The sequence below is a fragment of the Maylandia zebra genome, linkage group LG2, assembly GCF_041146795.1.
Source record: "Maylandia zebra isolate NMK-2024a linkage group LG2, Mzebra_GT3a, whole genome shotgun sequence".
In the NCBI taxonomy this organism is placed as follows: domain Eukaryota; kingdom Metazoa; phylum Chordata; class Actinopteri; order Cichliformes; family Cichlidae; genus Maylandia; species Maylandia zebra.
The window spans coordinates 3,804,609-3,826,822 of record NC_135168.1 but is presented as its reverse complement, the minus strand read 5'-3'; the positions used below and the strand labels follow the sequence as shown (position 1 = coordinate 3,826,822).

At 38.7% G+C, this 22,214-nt stretch overlaps 1 protein-coding gene across 1 annotated transcript; it reads left to right on the top strand.

The window, feature by feature from the left end:
- The first annotated feature begins 2,742 nt into the window (after nt 1-2,742).
- On the top strand, nt 2,743-19,400 carry LOC105940964 (uncharacterized). The gene is made up of 12 exons (XM_012919753.3): nt 2,743-2,785; nt 2,897-3,223; nt 3,423-3,767; nt 3,865-3,990; nt 4,117-4,172; nt 4,258-4,374; nt 17,306-17,420; nt 17,540-17,869; nt 18,114-18,452; nt 18,538-18,663; nt 19,064-19,119; nt 19,203-19,400. Exons 1-12 carry the CDS (start codon nt 2,743-2,745, stop codon nt 19,332-19,334), a joined length of 2,112 nt encoding a protein of 703 aa, XP_012775207.3. The 3' UTR covers nt 19,335-19,400.
- Nucleotides 19,401-22,214: the final 2,814 nt, after the last annotated feature.

Below are 22,214 nucleotides of genomic sequence, written 5' to 3'. Positions count from 1 at the left end.
AGGGCACAATGTGCTTTGAGGTAGCAGCCAACAAAGGTGTAGTTTGTGTCTGTGTACACCTGTGTGGATCAGAGCGCTTGTATTCAAAAGGTTTCTCCACGTAATGATCTGCTAGAGCGTGTGGGGAGCCATATGCTTCATGCCCTGCCCCCCAGGGCATGAAGCAGGCATGGAGAAGATCCAGGCCCCTGACGTCCAGAGACCCCAGAGTGCGAGAGCCCAAGGATGACCATCGGAGGGGCATCCGTGCCACCCTCCTGGGAAGAGCTGAGGAGAGCCCCAGACGAGGGGTCACCTAGCAGCCACGGAGCAGAAGTCAGTGGGGGCTCCAGTGGCGTGCCTGCGGGCTCTGCCGGTAGCCAGCTGTGCCAGAGTGAACAGAGCCAGAGGCCGGAGGCCTGATGGCCCCCCACACCCCGGAAGAGGCCCGACCGAGCCACAGGCGCCAGGCCCCGCCATGCAGCCACCGGGAGTGAGCCAGTACATACCTGAGCGCCCAGCCCCGGACACCAAGAACCACCAATGCACCGACACCTGAGGGCATCAGCCACCGGCAGGAAGTGTGGTGAGGGGGATAGGCCTCCATACTTTGGAGGGCCTGAGATGTTCCCAGAGAGGTGGAGTCTGAGATCCGACCTGACATATAGACACAGACAAACAGGCACACACAGACACAAACGTGCATCCCCACGCTCGTGCACACATATACAAATACTCTGCACTCACCAAACGTAAAGACAGACACAAATGGACATTGTACACCCAATCACACTACCCAAACATACTCTATACCCCACGTCCAGGTACCCTCACCCCCAGAGGAAGATATTGCACTTAGACCCAGGAGATGTTACCCTTTTGGAAGTGGAAGTGGAAGTGGTGATAGTCTGATGTAATGTTCCTTGCACAGCGTAATCCCAAATACAGAAGGTCCTGACAACTGTAAGTAGAATCTACTCGATGTATAGTAGTAAAAAACACCCACACATATACACGTAGAAAAAGTAAAAAAACAAAGCACCGAACGTGAGGAGCAGTGAGTTGCTGTGTCTGTACGCTATCGACACAGCACAGACATCTATCTGGCCCATGCTAAAGCTTTGCAAAATGTGAACTTCTGCTCCATCATGGCCCTTCACACTACACCAGTGAGTGTGAAGTAATTAGCTAATCGATAAACAACTATCCATCCATCCATCCATTCGCTTCCGCTTATTCTTTTCAGGGTCGCGGGGGCCGCTGGAGCCTATCCCAGCTGTCATAGGGCGAGAGGCGGGGTACACCCTGGACAGGTCGCCAGTCTGTCGCAGGGCTAACACACAAGGACAGACAACCATTCATACTCACATTCACACCTAGTGGCAATTTAGATTATCCAATTAACCTATCCCCACAAGCTGCATGTCTTTGGACGGTGGGAGGAAGCCGGAGTACCCGGAGGGAACCCACGCAAACACGGGGAGAACATGCAAACTCCACACAGAAAGACCCCGGCCTGATCGTGGAATTGAACTCAGGACCTTCTTGCTGTGCGGCAACAGTGCTAACCACCGTGCTGCCAGGATAAACAACTAAATGACATAAAAAGTTCTTGTTGTTTTAGTATCTTCTACAGAAATTTCTGAAAAAGAGACATTTTATGTCAATTATGTTAATTTGTCCACATTTTATTTTATTTGGTAACGTTGTAACACCAGGTGCCCTTCTTGATGCAGCCCATCCATTTTTCCGGCGTTGGGAGTAGACTAGGAGTAAACTAGCATGTGACCATCTTAGGCTGGGTTTGTGTCTCCTCCCTAGTCTCGAATCAATGACTAGAATATGTGAAGTATTTTATCTTTTTGTGATTTGTAAACCACAAACCATAAATATGCTACTTTTTTTTGTCCACTGCAGTTTTCACACTTCCATAGTGAATTGCAAGAAAACCAAACAGCAGGATATCTCTTGCTGGAAATATGTTTAGCCCACTAAGAAGCTCTGAGATTCAATAAACGATCTGTCATCAGAAAATGGCACTAAGTAATTTGTACAAGCTGTAGTTAAGACCAAGTTAAGTTTTAGAATTCAGGAACTTCTAATGGCTGTGTAAATAAATGCATGCAACATTTATCTAAGTGTTTTCACTTTTAGGTAAAGCAGAGCACCTAAACCCAGATAAACCTAGAAAATGAACTTTCTAAGATGTTTTTATTATTGTACAATTGTCAACTTGAGCTGACGTCATGACTTAACCTAGTTTTGCTGCATAAAGTTAACCACGCAGGAAATGAAAACTTCGGTAATCTATAAGTGGAAGCAAACTTTGATTTTTTTGTATTTCCTTTTTTTTTTGTCTTTGCAAGTGGAAATAATCAATTAAATGAATTCAGAAACACTTAAATGAAAATTGACAGTAGCGGGAACAAAAGACTAGTAAAATCATTTGGAAAATTTGCTGACAGATTAAAGCAGAACATGAATATTGGATAGGAAAACTAAAATAACTATAAATGAGCACCTAACATTTTTTGGGAAAGAAATTTACTTCATCAATGAAATAATGTGCAAATGAATAAGGAAGATGTGATTTACTCCTCAGAAGCCTGGAAGAGAGCAATGTGACAGGAAGTGCCCTTCAATCTATATTCTGTGATAACCAATCAGATTCATCTGACACATGTGACATAAAAGGTTTGTGCTAAAATACCTCCTACACTGACTGAAATACCTACAAGCTCCCTAAAAAGCGATGTTGCCAAGATGATTGTGATATGGGTTGCACTGCTTGCTATTCATCGAGGATGTAAGTGTTTTTATATTCTGGGTGTTTTTTCCATACATGTATTCTGTTAGCATGGTGGTTTCCTGTATTATTGTGACTTAATGGTTTAGATTTTGTTTTGTTTTAAATTAGACACACTTATTCTAGTAACTACAGTTCAACTCGGTGAACCTGCAACATTACTATGTGACCTGCCTGAGACCGTGTACAGCCGTAGAGTCGACTGGTACAAGCAGAGTCCTGGGGACAGTCTGCAAAGGATTTGGACAGTGAAGGACTCTGCAGAACCTGCCTTTGCACCTGAGTTCAACAACTCAAAATGGGATGTTAATTATGACAAGAATTTGAGCAAACTGACCATTTTGAGGACAAGACAAGAGGACGAGGGAATGTATCACTGCGGATTCACAGCGTGGCTCCAAAATACCAAATGGACTGCGACATATTTGTTAGTAAAAGGTAATAATGTGATTCTTCTATAAAAGTTTGCTTCAGCAGCTAAAATTCAATACTAAAGAAAATAATTTATGAATGAGCATGTTTTGAAAACATTACATTTACATGTAAGATACGTTTGGTCTATATTTTTGAAAACTGAAACTATTTGTCTTTCAGAGTACTTTATAATCACATTTATTAATATATTTATATTACACAGGAAACACCCAGAGAACATCGAACTATTCTGTTGTTCAAAAGAAAATAGCCCCTCCAGGAGGCTCAGTCACTCTTCATTGTTCACTCCTCTCTAATTTTGATAACAAGACATGTTCCGGAGGTCTCAGTATGTTCTGGTTTAGAGAAGGATCAAATCCATCTCATCCTAGCATCATCTACACTGATGGAAACAGACATCATAAATGTTGGAATAGCTCTGTGACTCAGCAGAGTTGTGTTTATCAGTTCAATAAAAGTATTAGCTCCTCAGAAGAAGGGACTTACTATTGTGCTGTGGCCACATGTGGGAAGATATTGTTTGGAAAAGGAACTAAACTGCAAATAGGTATGATTTTATTTATAAAAATAAACCATGAGATATAGGATTCCTTATTATTGTCAGAATTACTAATTGTTTCTCTTGATTGTTTCTGGTTTTCTAGAGCAAAGAAGAGGTTCTGAATTTTCTGCACTGGTGATAACATTAGCCTGCTTGGCCATTTCTGTGATTGTCAATATTATTTTGATCTGTTGCCGAAGCCCAAGAGCATCATGCGAACAATTTAAAAGTAAGTGTTGTTGTAGGAGCACTAAAGTTTTCCTTTAATGTGAGAAAAACTAAATACTCCTTTAATTTAAAATTCTAAATCAGACAAAATAGATAATATTCCTATTTTTGTCACCGTAACACACAGAGAAAAGCTCTTCACAAGCAAGGCAAAGTGATTTATGCCAAACAGTGGACAACAGTGTAAGTACTATGACCAAATCTTTTTTTTTTTTACTTTATTAAAATGATTCTATGAGGTAAACATTTTTTTTATTATTTTGTATAGGCTGAAAGTGGACATGATCTAAACTATGCTGCTCTACACTTCTCTGGAAGGAAAGCTACATCTACAAGAGGAAAGAAGAAGAATGAACTGGAAACTGAAGAAAGTTTTTATTCTCAAGTTAAATGCAAAATGTAAAAGTGTATCTATGAGTGTCTCTGGGCTGGTTTATAGTAATCTTTATCTAAAAGTAAACTAATATGAAAACTGAAAACATGATGTTTCCTGCTTGTTTGTCTTAATTATTTATGTATAATATTATGAGTTATTAAATGAGTGGTATGATGTAGTATATTATGATGATTTCATCACACTGATTGTGAATTACTTCAAATTAACCCTTTAAGACCTACCATAGAACCAAGGCCGCCAGAGCTTACTTTATTTTTTTACATGCTGTGGAGCCATTTTTGGGAGCATTTCAAGTTGCTATACATCAATACAACTGTTATAGCCCATATTTTAATAATATGTATGCATTAAGTCCATAGTAACTACATAAATTGCAAAAAAGTGCAATGAACTACAAAAAAATTGAAAATCGTTTTTGTTTTTTACACATATTTCTACTTGGAGAAATTTAAGAGGTTTATCCCTCAAAACTTTAAATACAAAAAAGTTGCAAAAAGTAGTTTACAACAACAGGAAATTTATTTTGATGTCTGTTTCAACGTAGGAAGTGTTACGGACAGCTGATTGGATTGGCAAAGCGTGTTTCTGGAACATTATGTTTTTGTTCCTGCAAGCGCTTTTTATGCAGCTTTTGCAAAGCTATATGTGGAAGGAAACCGTGACCTAGGACAAGCTGATGGCATAAGATGTAAGTACAACTCCTCTGGTTTTATATGCAAAAAAAATTATTGCGCTAGCTTACGCGGTTCTGGTTCTACAGGGATTTAAAAATAGTTATGCAAAACGGAGCGTGCCCGCTCCAACTGGCTTTAAAGGGGTTAATAGTTGCTGTGGTTGATTCACCTCAGCCTTCACATTCCCATGACAGCACTAGCTGTTTTTATGTCAGCCATCACACCTAAAAGTGACAGATACCTTACATAACTGCGTCAATAGCACAATTTAAAAAAGGGCTTGTAATTTGGGGGGGACGTACAGGTGCACGTACATCCATACATGTACGTGCACACACACATGTATGGATGCTAATGGATGCTAGCTTTACTAACATCCTCTCGCCCACCAGCTACACAGACTCCAGTGGACATCCCAGCACAGAGCTAGACCTCCACACCAGTTTGTCAATCCTGTCCCTGTTCGTGCATCCACTCACCCAGGAGGCCACTGCATAGAAAAAGGTGGATGCTACCACAGTGTCACAGAATGTCCTTAGCATAGTCCTGCAGCTTCTGAAGGACCTCAGTCTCCAGATGGGGTCGACTCTGGCCCTTTTTATACAGAACATCTGTATTTGTAGTCCAGTCCAGTTTATTGTTGAGGTGAACACCCAGGTACTTGTAAGAGTTCACTGTCGCAATGTCTTTTCCTTGGATGTTCACCAGTGGTGTGATGGTAATAGACTTCCTCCTGAAGTCTATTACCATCTCCTTCGTCTTCTGGCGTTGATTTGGAGAGCGTTGATCTCACTAACGACCCCCCTGTATTCCTGGTCATTTCCGTCTGACCCAGTGTTGGAGTTTTTGGAGGGGTTTTGCTTTTTGTGATTTTTGTTTAGGCCTAGCTCTTTGGTAATACTAGTAGGTTGCTTTCATTTGCCATGTAGTATAGCCACTGTTTCTAGTCTGTTTGTAATTTACTTTGTCTTTCTGTCTCCTTGTTCCTATCTGGTCTCCATTGTCCTGTCTCTGTGGTCCTTGTTTAGTTCTGTCAAGTTCATGTCTTAGACTGGTCTTACTGTTAGTTACTTTCTGTTTTATTTTGGCAGTCTCTTGAAACTTGTGCATTAGGTTCAGTTTTGCTTCCATTGTCCTCGTCATTGATTAGTCATTTCAAAAATGTTCTCTTATGTAAAAATTGTCTTGGTCCCTCATTCCTCATATGTGTTTGTCACTGTGTTTTTCTTGAGTCCAAGTTTTCATTTTGGTTAGCTTCTGTCCTACCCAGTTATTGTTTTTGTTTCTTGTCGGTTGCACTCTAACAAGGGTTTTCAGTTATTTCTGCTTCCTGATTCCTGCATTTGGGTCAGTGAAGAAAATCAACAAATAAAGTGAAACAGGTGTATTTGATTTGCTTTAGTTTTTTTTCTGTCTGTGTAAGGTTTTGTTCATTGTAAAAAACATGCATAAAATGAGTTTAGATGAACACAAAATGTGATCAACATGTTTTTATGCAATAAACATCTCTAGACATACATATCTAGAATAACCCACAGTGTGATTTTAACTGCAAAATGTTTTAGAACATAAAATACAAATTCACATGACATGCAGTATATACGCCTTCCCCTTTGTTCCTCTTTGCCCTCATTACATGGCAGCAACGTCTGACTGTTGGTGGTACTATAAGGCCTTAGGACTAACTAAGCATCACTCAAAGCCCATAGTCTACCTGAGTTGCTGACAATATAGATGCTGTTTTGACCACTATGTACCGATTTTCTCCTGTCGTGAATCTCAGATCATCGTAAACTGTTTTTTGAGCAATGAATACACTGTATTCAAATGACCTCATCAAATTGCAATTGAATATAACACTTGGAAATTCACATCATGGATTTGTAGCTTGCAAATCTGTCCAAATAATTTCTTCACATATGTGGCCAAAAGGCAGTAGTAAGTCCCAACATTAGTGTAGTCGCAAAGATGCAACAAAGACGTCTCTTCTCAAGGACATCTGTTTTCTCATATTAATTGCGTCTATCTCCACTATTGTAGACAATGTTTAGATGATATTTATAAGATCCAGCTTAATCAGAAAGATTCTGTGGATGTTTCTTCTTGTTAAAAGAGAGTTTTTTTCTTCCCAGTATCACCAAGTGCTCATAGGGAGTCATGTAATTGTTGGGGTTTTCTCTCTAATGTAAATATAAAGCACTTACAATATAGAGAGCCTTGAGGTGATAGTTGTTGTGATTTGGATTTTTATAAATGAACTAATAAAAAATAAATAATTGTTCAATGTGGGAATTCTCAAATGCAAAATTATTTTCTGTTATTCTCCACAAATCTATTTGACATGTAACTTTAGAATATTTTTGTGCAAAATTAAAGAGCTCTCACATCCCTGATGAAGAAAAAGAACTGGAGCCTAGAAAACCGTCTTGAGGCTTGTACTTGTTGTGGACTTTATGTCACGGTCCTGTGTCTGTGGACCTAGTGTTTATATGTTTCTGGTTTATGAATATTCTTTGATATAGTGTTTTTCATGGTGTAGTTGTTTGTATTTCTAGTTTCCTCAGTTATTCTCTGATTATATTTTGTAGTTTCTAGTCTTTAGGTTCTGTTACTGTGCTGCCCCTGTATTCCACCTTTCATGTCTAGTCTCCCTTGTCTTCATGTTCGTTTATCTCCTGTGTCTGTTTTCTGTTTTTCCTTTCTGTCTTGCCAGTCGGTTGTGTTTCCATGTCTGTTTCTTCCCCGCGTCATGTGTCAAGCCGACGTCTTAGTGTGTGTCTAATGTTTCCTGTTTTATTTTGATAGTCTCTTGTGTTTAGTTTTCCTTCTGTGGTGGATTTTTGGAGGACATGTATACCTATGTAACTATATACACTATATATCTATCTGCACTGAACATATATATTTTAACTTTCACATAGTCTTACACACAAGACATTTTGCTTCACCATGGTTTATTAAGGTTGTACAATAACCAGTGTTGGGTGCCCCAAAATGTATTCTGTAACGTATTCCGTTACGTTACTCAATGAGAGTAACGTATTCTGAATACTTTGGATTACTTAATATATTATCATGCTTTTTGCAACTACATGAATGTACTATTGCTGTGTGATTTATTACTATTACTGAAGGTCAGCGGCTCCGAACCGTAGTAAAGGGACCTCTGACTAATATGTCGGGCTCGTGTCGGGCTCGTAGCTGAAAACTAGCTTTACTTTGTTGTCTGGGTCAACTTTGCTAGCGAGAGACAGAGAGACACATTGAAAGGCTGCTCCAACGGAACTTATTGTTTCGGAGGAAAACACGAACACAGCGTACAGTCGAGTCTTAATAGCTTACTTACAGCTGGGCTCGTCAGGCTCTCTTTTTGGCTGCAGTGGTTATTATTATATTTACATGCTTCCAGCTCCCGTTTCTGCTCGATGACAACTCGTACGTTTCCTTTTTCTCCCTCCCTCGCTCACAGACACATAACGGGTACGGCAGTCCATTCTCCCTGCAGCACGGACTACACTGCCCATCAGGCTACATTCTTTAAAGCTATGCCTGTAGCATTCTGCCTATTAGCTTAGCACACCACCAACAACAAAAAGGCGCTCTCTCACCCAGGAAACACGCAGAGGGAGAGTGTCACCCTGTAACCATGGCAACCGCAACGCTGCCGCCTGGAACTACAGAACGTAGCTGTCAAACAAAACCGAAACAGTCCTGACCCGCGACAATATGAAACAGGAAAATACCGCCGTGTAATCCATTTATTTCAACAAAGTAACTGTATTCTAAATACCACCTTTTTAAATGGTACCTGTAACGGAATACAGTTACTCATATTTTGTATTTTAAATACGTAACGGCGGCACATGTATTCCGTTACTGCCCAACACTGACAATAACAGGGCAATTAATGCTGTTGAGAGCTCTCTTGAATAACTCACTCTCCAGCTCCAGTAACTAATTCCCCCCTAATACACACAAAATGTCTTTTATGCAGCACAACCAAAACAGTAACATTGTAACAGAGATACTGAACACATCATGATAAAATCACCTTAAGGATCATACGATATAATACACACACACACACACACACACACATTATGCACCTGCACCTGCTGTTTTTGGGTGCGTGGGAAAATTACCCAGCAGGAGGGGGTGGGTGGGGATACTGGTCCCTATATATTAGGGGACCAGAGGACACCCCGGCACTCTTTTTTCCTGCTACTACTTTCTGTCCATCTCTGTGTTGCTCTGCTGTCTGTGCTTAAGGTTGTTGCTTTGCTTACTTTCTGCTATGTATTGTCTTGCTATACTCTGTATGTGTTTTCTTGCTGTTCATATGATTCAGTGTATTAAACTCTGTTCCAAGAATTCTACTCTTTTCCAGAGCATCTTTTTGAGTGCCTTAATTTTAATTGGATCTAAAAAAGTTGGATCTCCACATCATTGGTGGGAGAAGGTTATCAGGATGGCTAAAAAATTTGCGACCACACTTCCTCCCTGTCTCGTTGTGTCATATTAGTTCCAGCTGTGATTCCCTCCTGTTTCCCATTCCCTCGTTATCCTCTGTATATTTAGTCCTCTGTTTTCTGCTGCCTGTTGTTGAACTGTCTGCTCATCTTTCTTCATGTTTCCCAAGTGTCAGGTTTTGCATTTAAGGTTTTTGTACTTTTCTTTATGCACCGAGTGTTTTCGGTTTAGCTTTTCCCAGTTTAGGTTTTGTTAGTTTAATCTTAGTCTTCTTTTGTTTTTTTTTATTTTTGTGCAGCCAGAAATAAAGGCTCATTTTTGTTTATATTCAATTCCGTCTCCATTGTCTGCAATTGGGTCTCCACTCTCCATTCTCCACCGTCTGCTGCAGCCGATATGACACCTTATTGGTATTTCACTTTGTGAAAGAGGTGAAATGATGGTATTAGATAAGACTTTAAACACCTCTCATTGGTTTAAAAAAAATCACATTTGGCTCATATTGGGTTATAAGTTCAAAGTTAAAATAATGACAAAACTCAAAATGAAAGATTTTCATGTTACACTGAAACCCCCAGAGTGGTCTACTACAAAGCATGCTCAACAGTACTAGGTTTTTGATGGTTTAGTTGGCTCTGCAAAACTTGAATCAAAGAAAATGTGTTACCACAATAGTAATAAACAGTTTTGTACTGTCACAGATTTTTAGTCTCTCCGTCTTTTCACACAATGCAGGACAATACCCGTGTGGCAGGAAATAGGCTTTGACTGTAAAGACTGCGATAACCAATCAGATAGTGATGGTCTGGGTCGCATCATCTCCCTCTGTCACTGAAATATCGAAATGTTTTCAAGTAAAGACATTGCGATGATGACTCTGGTTTGGGTAACACTCGTTTTTCTTCTTCACCAAGGAGGTGAGTTCTGTCTAATTATGATCTATTTTCTTTTTGTCATTTAGGAATTTGCAATGCACCTAGATGTGTAATGGTTAATGTTTTTTTTCCTATAGTGTTTAACATGTGTTTTGTTTAAACTCACTGCAGACATGCTGGAGCAAGTGACCACAGTTCAACTTGGTGAACCTGCAACTTTGACATGTGTTTTACCTCCTGGTGATTTAAGCACTAAAATTCACTGGTACAAGCAGAGAGCAGGGGAAACTCTGAAACTGATTGCGACACTGCGGCAAACTGCACATCCTCAGTATGGACAAGGGTTTAATGCCTCAAGATTGGAAGCAAAAGACAATAAAAACATCAGCAGTCTGACCATATTCAGGACAATCCCAGAAGATGAAGGAATGTATCACTGTGCAGTCATGGAATGGAATGTGAATGCTTGGAGTGGGACATATTTGTTATTAAAAGGTAATTATGTGATTGCAGCCTTTTGGATTCACTGTAAATACTCAACCATCTGACAAAAACTTTTTCAAATAGTGGGAAAAATAACTATAGATTATATATGAATTTAATAAATCGTAGTTTAAACATCATATTTGGTATTTTAATGTGTTTGCAAATCGATTCCAAGTTTTCCTTTTCGAGACGCACCGTTATCATTTATTTTTCAATAAAAACTAAAACTCTGTTTAGAGGTAGTTTTTAAACACTGTTTTTTGTTATTACACAGGAAACACCCAGAGAAACGTCACTGTTCGTCAGTGGCCAACGGTATTAGATTCAGTCCATGCAGGGGATTCTGTGACTCTCAACTGTTCAGTCCTGTCAGACTCTGATAACAAGATGTGTCCTGGAGATCTCAGAGTCCTCTGGTTCAGAGGACAAAACTCTCATCCAAATATCATCTATGTTGATGGAAAGAACCAAACTGAATGTAAGAAGCAATCAGACACTCAGAAGAGCTGTGTTTATCGCTTCTCTAAGACGGTCAGCTCCTCTGATGCTGGGACTTACTACTGTGCTGTTGTCACATGTGGAACGATATTATTTGGAGATGGAACTAAAGTGCAAATAGGTATGATTTCTAAAAAATAAAATCATGGCATAATGCGAGTATGTTTAATTAAAAGTGATTATTAATTCATTAAATAGGCATTACAAAATTTGATTTCATGCTCCGAGTAATTTCATCATGAGGAGAAATAAAAAATCATTTATTTTTAGTCATTTCTAACTTTGTTTTTGACTTTTACTTTCATTCCAGAAACCAGCATTTGCTCTCTGATGGCCAGTATAGTTATTTTTCTGCTGTGCGCTGTCTTCGTTCTCATTGTTACTGCTGTCCTCACTTATTCGATCAGAAAAAACAGCAGTAATCATTGCAAAGGTAACTTCAGTTACTCACAGTTCTCTATGAAAAACAAATGTTAATTAATCTTACATTTGAATTAATTGCAATGTGTATGTTCTATAATCAAGGCGCTGTCCTGCAGAAAAATTGTAGCGATCAGAAAAGACAAAAGGTAAAGTATTTATTTGTCATATTATTTTCATAAATCTAAAGTGATTTTTTTAAGATTGTTTACATTTTGATATTGCTAATATTTTTATGTACCCTATTTCCCCAGAATAAGAACACGTCTATGTTTTCTGCTGTTGTCTTTACAATGATGAAGGCTGACAGAGGGAAAATAGAGGATGCAAAAGCAGTTGAGAAGCAGATCTACATGGCCAAGTCTTTTGGATTGGATTAGTTCTATTTACCCACCTTATGAAATTATCTAGCGGATGTTTCTTTCTTTATACATCATGTCGTCATGATTCATGTCACTGCCTATCATAGCAGTGGGTTTAAATGTATTGAGATTAACTGCATTTTAATATAGATGTGCGCACATGCATGCGCCTCAGTATAATCCCTGACCTGCAACACTGCCAGTCTAGTCTGGTTGGGAACATTTGTTGCTTTTCTTGGTCGTTTTTCTCTCTGTCCAACTTTAAAAAATGTGAAAATAGTAGATTTTTTGTTGTTTATGATTTTTTTATTGTTTAACCAAGCTTCCTGTTGATATTCCCATTGATGATCGGCTTACATTTATGCAGTTTTATTACTTGGCTTAATTTGATTTTGTATTGTTACTAACTGTACTTTAATGATCTGTTATAGAACTAAAGATGGACAAGATGATGTATTCAATCAGAGGAAATAAATGTACAGCAATACGTTGTTAAAAATAGCTTATTTCATAGCTTTATTATTGTTGTATTCTTCTTGTATTAAAATCTCTTAAGACTTTTCTTGTTATTGTGTTTGTCATGATTTATAAATATCTCAAAATTTTCAGTTCAACTCAAATTTGTTGCATCAAATCACCACAGCAGGCAAAAGCCTACAACAGGTGTTGAACTCATTTTACATCGTGGGCTACATACAGCCCACTTCGAGCTTAAGTAGGCTGGAGGAGTGGAACTCCCTGTTCTGTCAGCATAAAGAAGTTTCATATTTTAACTGGTCTTGATGCTTAATTGCTTTCTGTATTATAAACCTTTTGTCCTCAACAATGGAAAATGTCTGAAAATAATTTCAAATATCATACCTAGCTACATCTGCCTTTATATTCAGATATAGCTGGAAATCATTATTATCAAAATCAAAGCAACCCAACAAAACACAGACAATGACGCTGAGCCTCCTTTAAAGCATGTCTTCGCCTGACCATCACGACCTGTACAGATGGTCGCGGTCGGTTGTGGGAGTCTGATCTAACAGCAGTGTAAACACAGTTGGTGTGACTCTCTCCTCTTTTTATGCTACTCTTTGAGCAATCCACAAGTAAGGATGGTCTAAAAACAAACACACAAACACTAGCTACAGATTATAAAGATATCAATCTCAGATCCTATTTAAGAAAAAGGAAAAAAAACAAATCCAGTAAAGAGAAAAAGATTTGGCCCTTCATTTGATCTTCACACAGAAGAGGTAAACAGAGAGGGATCTTTTCAAAACTGTTGGAATTATGAATGCAGAGAAGTACCATCAGGTTTTGACCCCCCACGCGATACCATCTTTGAACATTTGATTTCTGGTGGCCTCATTTTTCAGCAATGATCCTAAACACTCAGTGCAGTTAAAGCAAACCTGATGGCCATGGATTGACTTTCTACAAGCCTTTGCCTCAACATTACTGAAGCAATGTGGAGTCACTTGGACAGAAAATGAAAAAGACAACTAAGATCCAAAGAAGAGCTTTGAATGTCCTTCAAGAAACCTGAGAACTATTACTGAAGATAAATATCTCAGAAAGTTCATCTAAGAGAGTTGTGTTGAAGAATAAAGGTGGTCATACCAAATTTTATCTGTCAAGCTTGTGAGAATGGTCAAGACTTCGTTTATGACACCTATAGTCTATTTCCATGTATGTTTGCACATCTTTTGATGAACCATTTTACTTATATCCCACTTTCCTAGCAAAATGTAAAGAAATAAATCTTGGCTAAAGACTTTAGCACAGTGTAGTACCTGTACTCAAACAATAAATAGCCAGGCTATTTAAATGCAGAGATGTGACTAACTGGTGAGATCAAGACTCACTAAACACAACAGGGAGACCAGACAACTACAGACAGAGCACAGACAGAGCAGACAGACACGGGAACACGAATGGGGAAACAGATACATAAACATATAGACAGAACTCGCTTCAACGGAAGACGCTCACAAAAATATAGAGACGAAGAAAAACCACAAAAGGAAACGAACAATATCAAACAAGAAACTATGGTTGGGAAATATAGAAATATAAGAAATATAGATAACAAACTCAGAGACACTAAGAACTAAACGGCCAGACTGTACAAAGCTTGAACCGAAATACAGTTAATCATGAATCCAAAACAAAAAGACCCAGGACCGTGGCAGTGTCATGGGTGAAAGGTGACTCTCACTGTCAGAAGAACAGGTAAGGCAAGATTTAACAGCTACATCCATGGATGAAGGTTGTTGTGAGTGCGTTCTTCATGCTTTTACCAACCACTGAAGCTGTTTACTCAGAACAGATCTCACTATAAAATCACAAGTTACCATACTAAACATGCGGTCCTTTAGACCTTTTGTATTTACGGCCTTGTTTGAAGTCCCAACCACAGCAGTGTTTAAGTTTCCAACAACTTCCTTCTCTTAAGTACACAAGACTTTTCTATCACTTTGGTGTATGTATCTCAGTTGAATCAGAACTGTCAGGTGTTCTTGTCAGGTCACTGTGTTTTTTCTGACACTGAGTGGTGCTCTGAAGTGAGCGCAGAGGATGGAGCGTGTGACCACAACTACCTTGTGAGATCTGTATGCTGGTACATGTCTCTTTGTGCTTAAGTGAATGGCAAGCTGACTGGGTGGGTCTTCACTGATAATGTGGAGTTTGTAATTATGCTTTGCACAATGACAATATTCAAATAACAATGAAGTTGAAAACAATCTATTAATGTTTTCACCACGTCCTTTGTACACAGAAAGTAATCAAAAGAAAAAGAAAAACGCTGCAAGGCATTTCAGACTTAACTCCTCCCACCCATCACTATTTCTGTAGATCGAATGACCTGAAATTGTGCTGACAACTTACCCAGAAATGGACAGCACTGGTCTTGTTGAGAAATAAATATAATTTCATAACAGAATGCAAAATGACACTCTTGTCACAGCTTTTTCATTTTATAAAAACATAAAATATTACAAAGATTTGGAATTATATGTTCTAATAATTTATTCTGCTTGCTCCTCCAGTCTGAGCCAACCCTTAGCTTACTACCTATTTGTGCAAAGCAATGACAATGACACCCAATTACTTCATTTCACCTCCCCCTCTTAAGTAAATGCTTTTTCGTTCTCTTATATCTGGACTTTATAGCAGCAGCTGTAAAAATATTACCCCATTGGAAACTAGAGCATGGATGAACTGCTGCATCATTTTTATTCACTAAATACACAAGTGTGTTCTGCTTTTTTTAGTCAGTATTATCAGTCTTTATAGTTCCTTGAAACAAGTCTCTACATCTTGTATTTACAAAACGGATAAATCTTGAGTTGCATCCACACAGGAATTTTTCCATGCCTTTGTCACTGATTGTTGCTAGCAGATTACCGTTACCTAAGTAATCCTGTAATTTATTTACCATCCTATCATATGTCATTAAATGACTTTCTCCGATTTCATTGTTAACCTCTTGTCATGAACCCAGAGGGTTCGTATGAAAGGCAGACCCAAAAACAGACTCAAGAGCTGATTCACTTCTTGACCAGACTTTTTTTTACACAACAAAACCAGGATTATATGTAAACATATGTGAGAAACACCAGTGGAGAGGGGAGTGAAGTGGGATCTCTGATAAGCAGTTTTCAAACAGAGGAGATTGTGGTTACTGACTAAAATAGTAGAGGAGGGGCTCTGTAGGTGAGTATGGGGCTGAGGGATGTTTGCCTACTTGCAGGTTGCACCCAAGACCCTTTGGGAAGGCTAACCGAGGGAGTGTCTATGCAGGGAGCGAGCACTGGAGGTAGCAGGGAATCCATATCTCGGTTCTGGAGGAGTTCCGGTGGTGCACAGTGGAGACAAAGGCAGGCATAGGTAGTATTGCAGGTGAAACCAGCGGCTGAGTGCAAATGCAGCAGCGGATGGATCTTGGAGGACATGACCGGGAACTGAGACACAAGGAAACAAGTTTTTACACAGGGAATAAATCACAAAAGCAAAATTATTAGAAAACCTAGTTACCACTGAGAGCTGGCAGACAAACTGGCGGAAACTACAGGAAGCTAGCGAGCGCTGGCTTTAAGAACACTCCTGCTGATTAGCCTTGGAATGGAACTCTGGTGAGGCACTCTGCTCAAGAAGATGAACACAGGAAACTCATCGCCTCCAGCTGGAAAATCCCAGACACTCCCATGGACCATGACACTTCTTCAGTCACTGGACTTAAATTTGAGAGATGATGAACTCATTGTCAGTTCTATGACACTCGCCACATCAGTGCTAGCTGCTTCCTGTGTAGATGCTCCTTTGTAACCAAAATCTGAGTAATTGCTACTAATACTGTATAGCTTGGAGCTGTGTTGCATGTATATTTATTATAAAAGGCTAAACATAAAAAACTATAAACTGCAACTTCACTGGATTGTGGAGACATAAAATTTAAGACTATATCTAAAAGATGCACTGAGAAAATGACAAGTAATTTGTGGTAATTATGGGCATTTTTTAGAATAAAGTGATTGCCAATGGTTGTGTAAAAAATGCATTGACAGTGTATGCTAGGGTCTTCACTTTTAGATAAGGCAGTGCATGGAAACCCAGGTAAATATAAAACAGAACTTTCTAAGATGTCTTTATACTTGTCGATGTTATCTAATTTAACCCGTGACCTAACCTAGTTTTACTGGCTAAATCGAGCCATTCAGGAAGTGAAAACGAAAGCAATCAGTGAGTGAAAAAAAAGCTCAAAGATGTTCTAAGATAGGACTTAAACCCACAAACATAACTCCATTTTAAGATAATTATTATTATCAATGTTATTATTTTTAAGTTGAAAGACTCTAATGATTTCAAAAAAACTGGAATGTCAATCATAGAACAAATAACCAATGAAATCATTTAGTTGGAAAACTTGCTGAAAGATGATGATAAAAGCAGAGAGCGGATGTTTTTTTTAGCAAAGATGAAAAATTTCAAGATGAGCATTAGAAAAATGATTTAAATTGAAAAAAAAAAGTGAGCGACTGGATAAAGAAGAGGCGACATACTCCTCAAAGACCTGGAAGGAACCAGTGTGACAGGAAGTGCACTTCATAACCAATCAGGTCCATTAGACAGTGTGACATAGAAGTCCCATGTCATAATACCTCCTACACTCAGTGAAAAACCTACAATGTATATAAGAAAAGACATTCGCAAGATGATCGTGTTATGGGTTACACTGCTTGTTCTTCACCGAGGATGTAAGTATCTACTTATTCTGTATAGGTTTTCTCATATGTGTTTGTTGTTTGTGTGGTGGTTTTCCTTGCGACTTACTCCTTTATATTTGTGTATGTGTATATGTTTTCTGTGAAATTAGATACACTTGTTCCAGTAACTTCAGTTCAACTTGGGGAAACTGTAACCATCCCATGTCAACTGCCTGTGATTGAGACCATTCGTAAAGAAGTCCATTGGTACAAGCAGCGTGCCGGGGACACTCTGAAAGTAATTTGGACAATGAGGGAATCTGCAACACCTGAGTTTGCGCCTGAGTTTAATAACTCCAGATTGAAGGTAAATCATAATAAACACTTTACCAACCTGACCATTTTGAAGACAAATCAAGAGGACGAGGGAATTTATCACTGTGGGTTCACAGAATGGCGACAGAATACTGAATGGACCGGGACGTATTTGTTAGTAAAAGGTAATGATGTGCGCTTCTTTCATGGAGTTTTGCCACATGCTTCAGTCTGTAAAATTGTACAGCATAAATTATAACAACAGCTTATTAATTGTCAAAAGCATGATCAGAAAACAGTTAATATACTCATACAAATGTAATTTAATTTACATTTAATTTGTATCTAATTCATTTTAAAGACACATTTTATAGATGTGGTACATGAATCCTTCACAATGTGCTTTGTTAACACATTTTTATTACTCAGGAAACACCCAGAAAACATCAAACTACACTTTTGTTAAGGAGAAAGTCCATCCAGGAGACTCTGTTACTCTTCAATGTTCAGTCCTCTCCAGCTCTAACAGAAAGACATGTCCAGGAGGTCACAATGTGTTCTGGTTCAGGGAAGCAAATACATCTCATCCTGGCATCATATACACCGATGGAAACAGACATCATGAATGTGGCAAAAGATCTGAGACTGAGCAGAATTGTGTTTATCGCTTGTCTAAGAACATCAGCTCCTCTGATTCTGGGACTTACTACTGTGCTGTGGCCACATGTGGAGAAATATTATTTGGAAATGCAACTGAACAACAAATGGGTATGATTTTAAAAATATGTATTATGTTAAAAATATTATGTCAGTGTCAGTGTGTTTGAGAAACTTTCTTTTCTTGTTTTTGTAGAGCAAGCAGCAGGTTTGGAATTCATAGCTCTGATGATAGCAATAATCTGCTTGATAATTTCTGTGATTCTCAATATTATTTTCATCTGCTGCCAAACTCCAAGAGCAGCATGTAAACAATTTCAAAGTAAGTGTTGTTCACTAAAGTAACAATTATAATAACACTTTAGTTTTCCTCACTTTCAAAACATGTTTTCAGAAAGAATTTTATTAATTTGTGTAAAATCAAGTATATGTATATGTTAGTCTTGATTGTGCTTGCTCCTTGCAAAACTCACTACATTTGACCATCACACTTAAATTTTTCCCCAATATAAACAGATCTTTGCAGGTTATATTTTAATTCATCAATCTAAAATCAAACACTTTTGTTTAAATATTTTGAGTCTCAGTATTAGTTGCTTATGTATATATACATCTCTTATTGACTTTGTCCACGTCACTGCCAACAGTTTAACTGCTGATTAAAACATTAATAAAAAAAACAGATAATAATAACAATCCTCTTTTATCCCCATTATGCACAGAAAAAAGCTCTTCACAGGAAAGACAAGATGACTTGAGGCAAACAGTGGACAGTAGTGTAAGTAATAAGACATATTGTTAATTGATTTAAATGATTTCCCACCCCTTTATTTTATGGAACTAATGGTGTTTTTTGCATAGCCTGAAGGTGAATATGATCTGAACTACGCTGCACTGCATTTCTCTGGAAGCAAAGCTACAAGAGGAAAGAAGAGGAAGAATGAACTGGAAACTGAAGAAAGTGTTTATTCTCAAGTTAAATGCAGAATGTGAAAGTGTGTATGAAAAACTGTGGGTTGACTTTGAGTACCAATGTCATTCACTGAAAATAAACTAATAAAGAACTTGTTTTTAATTTTACTGAAAACATGATGTATCAGGTTGCTCTTTATATATTCTGTTACCCCATTCTTGTTTTGTATTCATTAATGTATGACTTTATGAATTTTCAAATCGAACAGTATTAGATAGAACAGTATTACTGTGATTTAGTCTACCTTAGCTTTCACATGTCTGCGACAAAGGAAGTAAGGTTTCCAATCAGACCTGGGTATTGTACACCCATTTCAACGTCCCTGATCAGCTTGCATGACGACAGGGGAAAATTAAGATTCAAACACAAATAAGTAAACATGACCAGTGTTTGTCCCATTTCAGCCACCATAACTCTTTAATAACCTCCCCATCAAAGGCTTGCTGATTTTTTGTGATTCGTGTACACACTGTCCACATTTATAAAGTGCTCTACAAACAATGACATTACAACTAATAGGGGGATTTTCTTGCTTCAGTTCAGTTAGCCAAACAACAGACAATCACTGACTGCTAAGAGACTGAGTAAAAGTGGACAACATAGCCTTAAATAAAAAAAAAATCATTGTTGCAGCCAGGGGTAGAGTAAAAGTGACCCCCTTAGACTGTTTTTCAGTTTTAGATTTTTCTACTGAATTATCACTTCTGTCACTAGTTAGTTAACATAAGCTATTGGAAGTCTATTACGAGAAACTAACCAGCCAATCCAGTGATGTCACGTTTTGTAAGGGCACAAGATGGCACTAAACGTGGTCTAAAAACTTTAACCCCCTAAAGCGTTGTTTCCCAACCACTGTGTCGCGGCACACAGGTGTGCTGTGAGAAATGATCAGGTCTGCCGTGGAAGATTATCTGGTTTCACCTGATTGGTACTTTAAGCGACCGGCAGGAGTATCAGGCAGAATAATTACATTCTCTTCCACTAGAGGGCAGTACAACTTATTGCTCCAATTAAATGGGTTGCCAACTGCCAGTAAAACAGAAGAAGATGAAGAAGAAATTACATAAGCTGTGTCCGAAAACTTCGGCTGCATCCTTCGGAGGCAGGCCGATTACGCCAGGCGACGAAGGCTGTCCCAATTCGTCGACTCCTTCAAATGTGTCCTTCCTTTCCCCGAATTTAAAGGATGGGTCGGGTGTGTCCTTCGTGGCCCACCATATCCCAGAATTCATAGTGCGGCCCAGCCAAATTTCAGCTGCCTACTAAGTTTTAAAATTAGTCTTATTAATCTTTCTGGGTCACAAAATAAACTTTTAACATATTTTCAGGCGAGAAAGTAGCTGTGTAAATTTAAAATGTCTGCTTGGTTTATCAAGACATCGCATATTTGCAAAAGTGTGCCGACGTTTTCGGAGACGTCTGTTACCCACCCGCTCGATAGCAAGATGGGGGGTTCAATGGTCACTCGAGCCGGCGAGAGCAGCGGACTCCCGGCTTCATCATTTTCAGACCCCCGCTCTTTCGCTACTCAGGTTAAACATGATATATAAGTCACTCGGATAACTTAAAAATGTAATTTTTCACCCTTTTTTGGTATTTTATTTGTTCCGGAGTAAATCGGTTTGGCTGAGATCAAAGTTATTAGATCCTGTTTCATAGGTTAGGCTATGCCCTCTCTATTTTTGGTAATTCCACACTGGTTGAAACCCAAACAAAACACGCCTTAAGAGGCTCTAATGCCTGGGTCTCAATCTCGCGGCCCACGTCCCCTCTACTTGCAGCCCACATAATGACGTGAAGAAATATTTTTAAAAAATTATTATTCAAAAAATTACTGCAATAGGCAGGGTGTTACAGGCATAGCCCTAAAGAATGTAGCCTCATGGGCAGTGTAGCCCAGTTGTAAGTAAGCTGTTACGACTTGACTGTACACTGTGTTTGTGTTTTCCTCTGAAACAATAAGCTCCGTTGGAGCAGCCTTTCAATGCCTCTCTCTGTCTCTCGCTAGCAAAGTTGACCCAGACAACAAAGTAAAGCTAGTTTTCGGCTACGAGCCCGACACGAGCCCGACACGAACCCGACGTATTAGCCAGAGGTCCCTTTACTACGGTTCAGAGCCGCGGACCTGTTTTATATATGTGTGGAATAGTTTTCTATACGAGATCGCTGCAAAAAGTGCAGCCTTACCTACTACCCTACTTACCCTACCTACCTACTGTTACTCATTTTATATTAAGATTTAAAAATCTAGTCGGTATTGGTATGGTGAGTAACTTTCAGTAATAGTAATAAATCACACAGCAATAGTACATTCATGTAGTTGTAAAAAGCATGATAATATATTAAGTAATCCAAAGAATTCAGAATACGTTACTTTCACTGGACACATTACAAAATACATTTTGGGGCATGTAGTCTGTTGAGATTAAATTGTAGAGAGATTAAAGAGATTGTTGATTGAGCATTTATACACCGAGTGTTGTTCTTCCTTCAGCCCAAAGATCAAAGAATTGGGGTATTTAACAATTCTGTAATCTGTAAGTATGTAAGTAAGTAAGTAAAGTTTATTTATATAGCACCTTTCACAGACATATGTCACAAAGTGCTTTACATGGTAAAAACATAATACAGTCATAAAATACATCATAAAAACCCTCGTCTAATTAAAAGCTTTTTGAAATAAAAATGTCTTTAGCTGCTTTTTGAAGGTCTCCACTGAGTCCAAACCCTGTAGAAATAGGGCATTCCACAGTCTGGGTCCCCTCAGGTTTTAAAACGAGTGTTGGGGACCCCTAAAAGGTTTTGGTTTGATGACCTCAGGTTACGAGTGGAGGTATGTGTACAAATCAAATCGGCAATTGGGGGGGGGGGGGCTGTCTCTGTAATGCTCTAAAAGTTAA

What these genes read in the sequence shown, in the direction of transcription:
- LOC105940964 (XM_012919753.3), top strand. Translation starts at nt 2,743, where the DNA reads ATGATTGTGATATGGGTTGCACTGCTTGCTATTCATCGAGGAT. An exon ending in GCTTGTTCTTCACCGAGGAT is followed by an intron (nt 17,421 to 17,539) that starts GTAAGTATCTAC and finishes CTGTGAAATTAG; the next exon opens with ATACACTTGTTCCAGTAACT. An exon ending in GGCAAACAGTGGACAGTAGT is followed by an intron (nt 19,120 to 19,202) that starts GTAAGTAATAAG and finishes TTTTTTGCATAG; the next exon opens with CCTGAAGGTGAATATGATCT.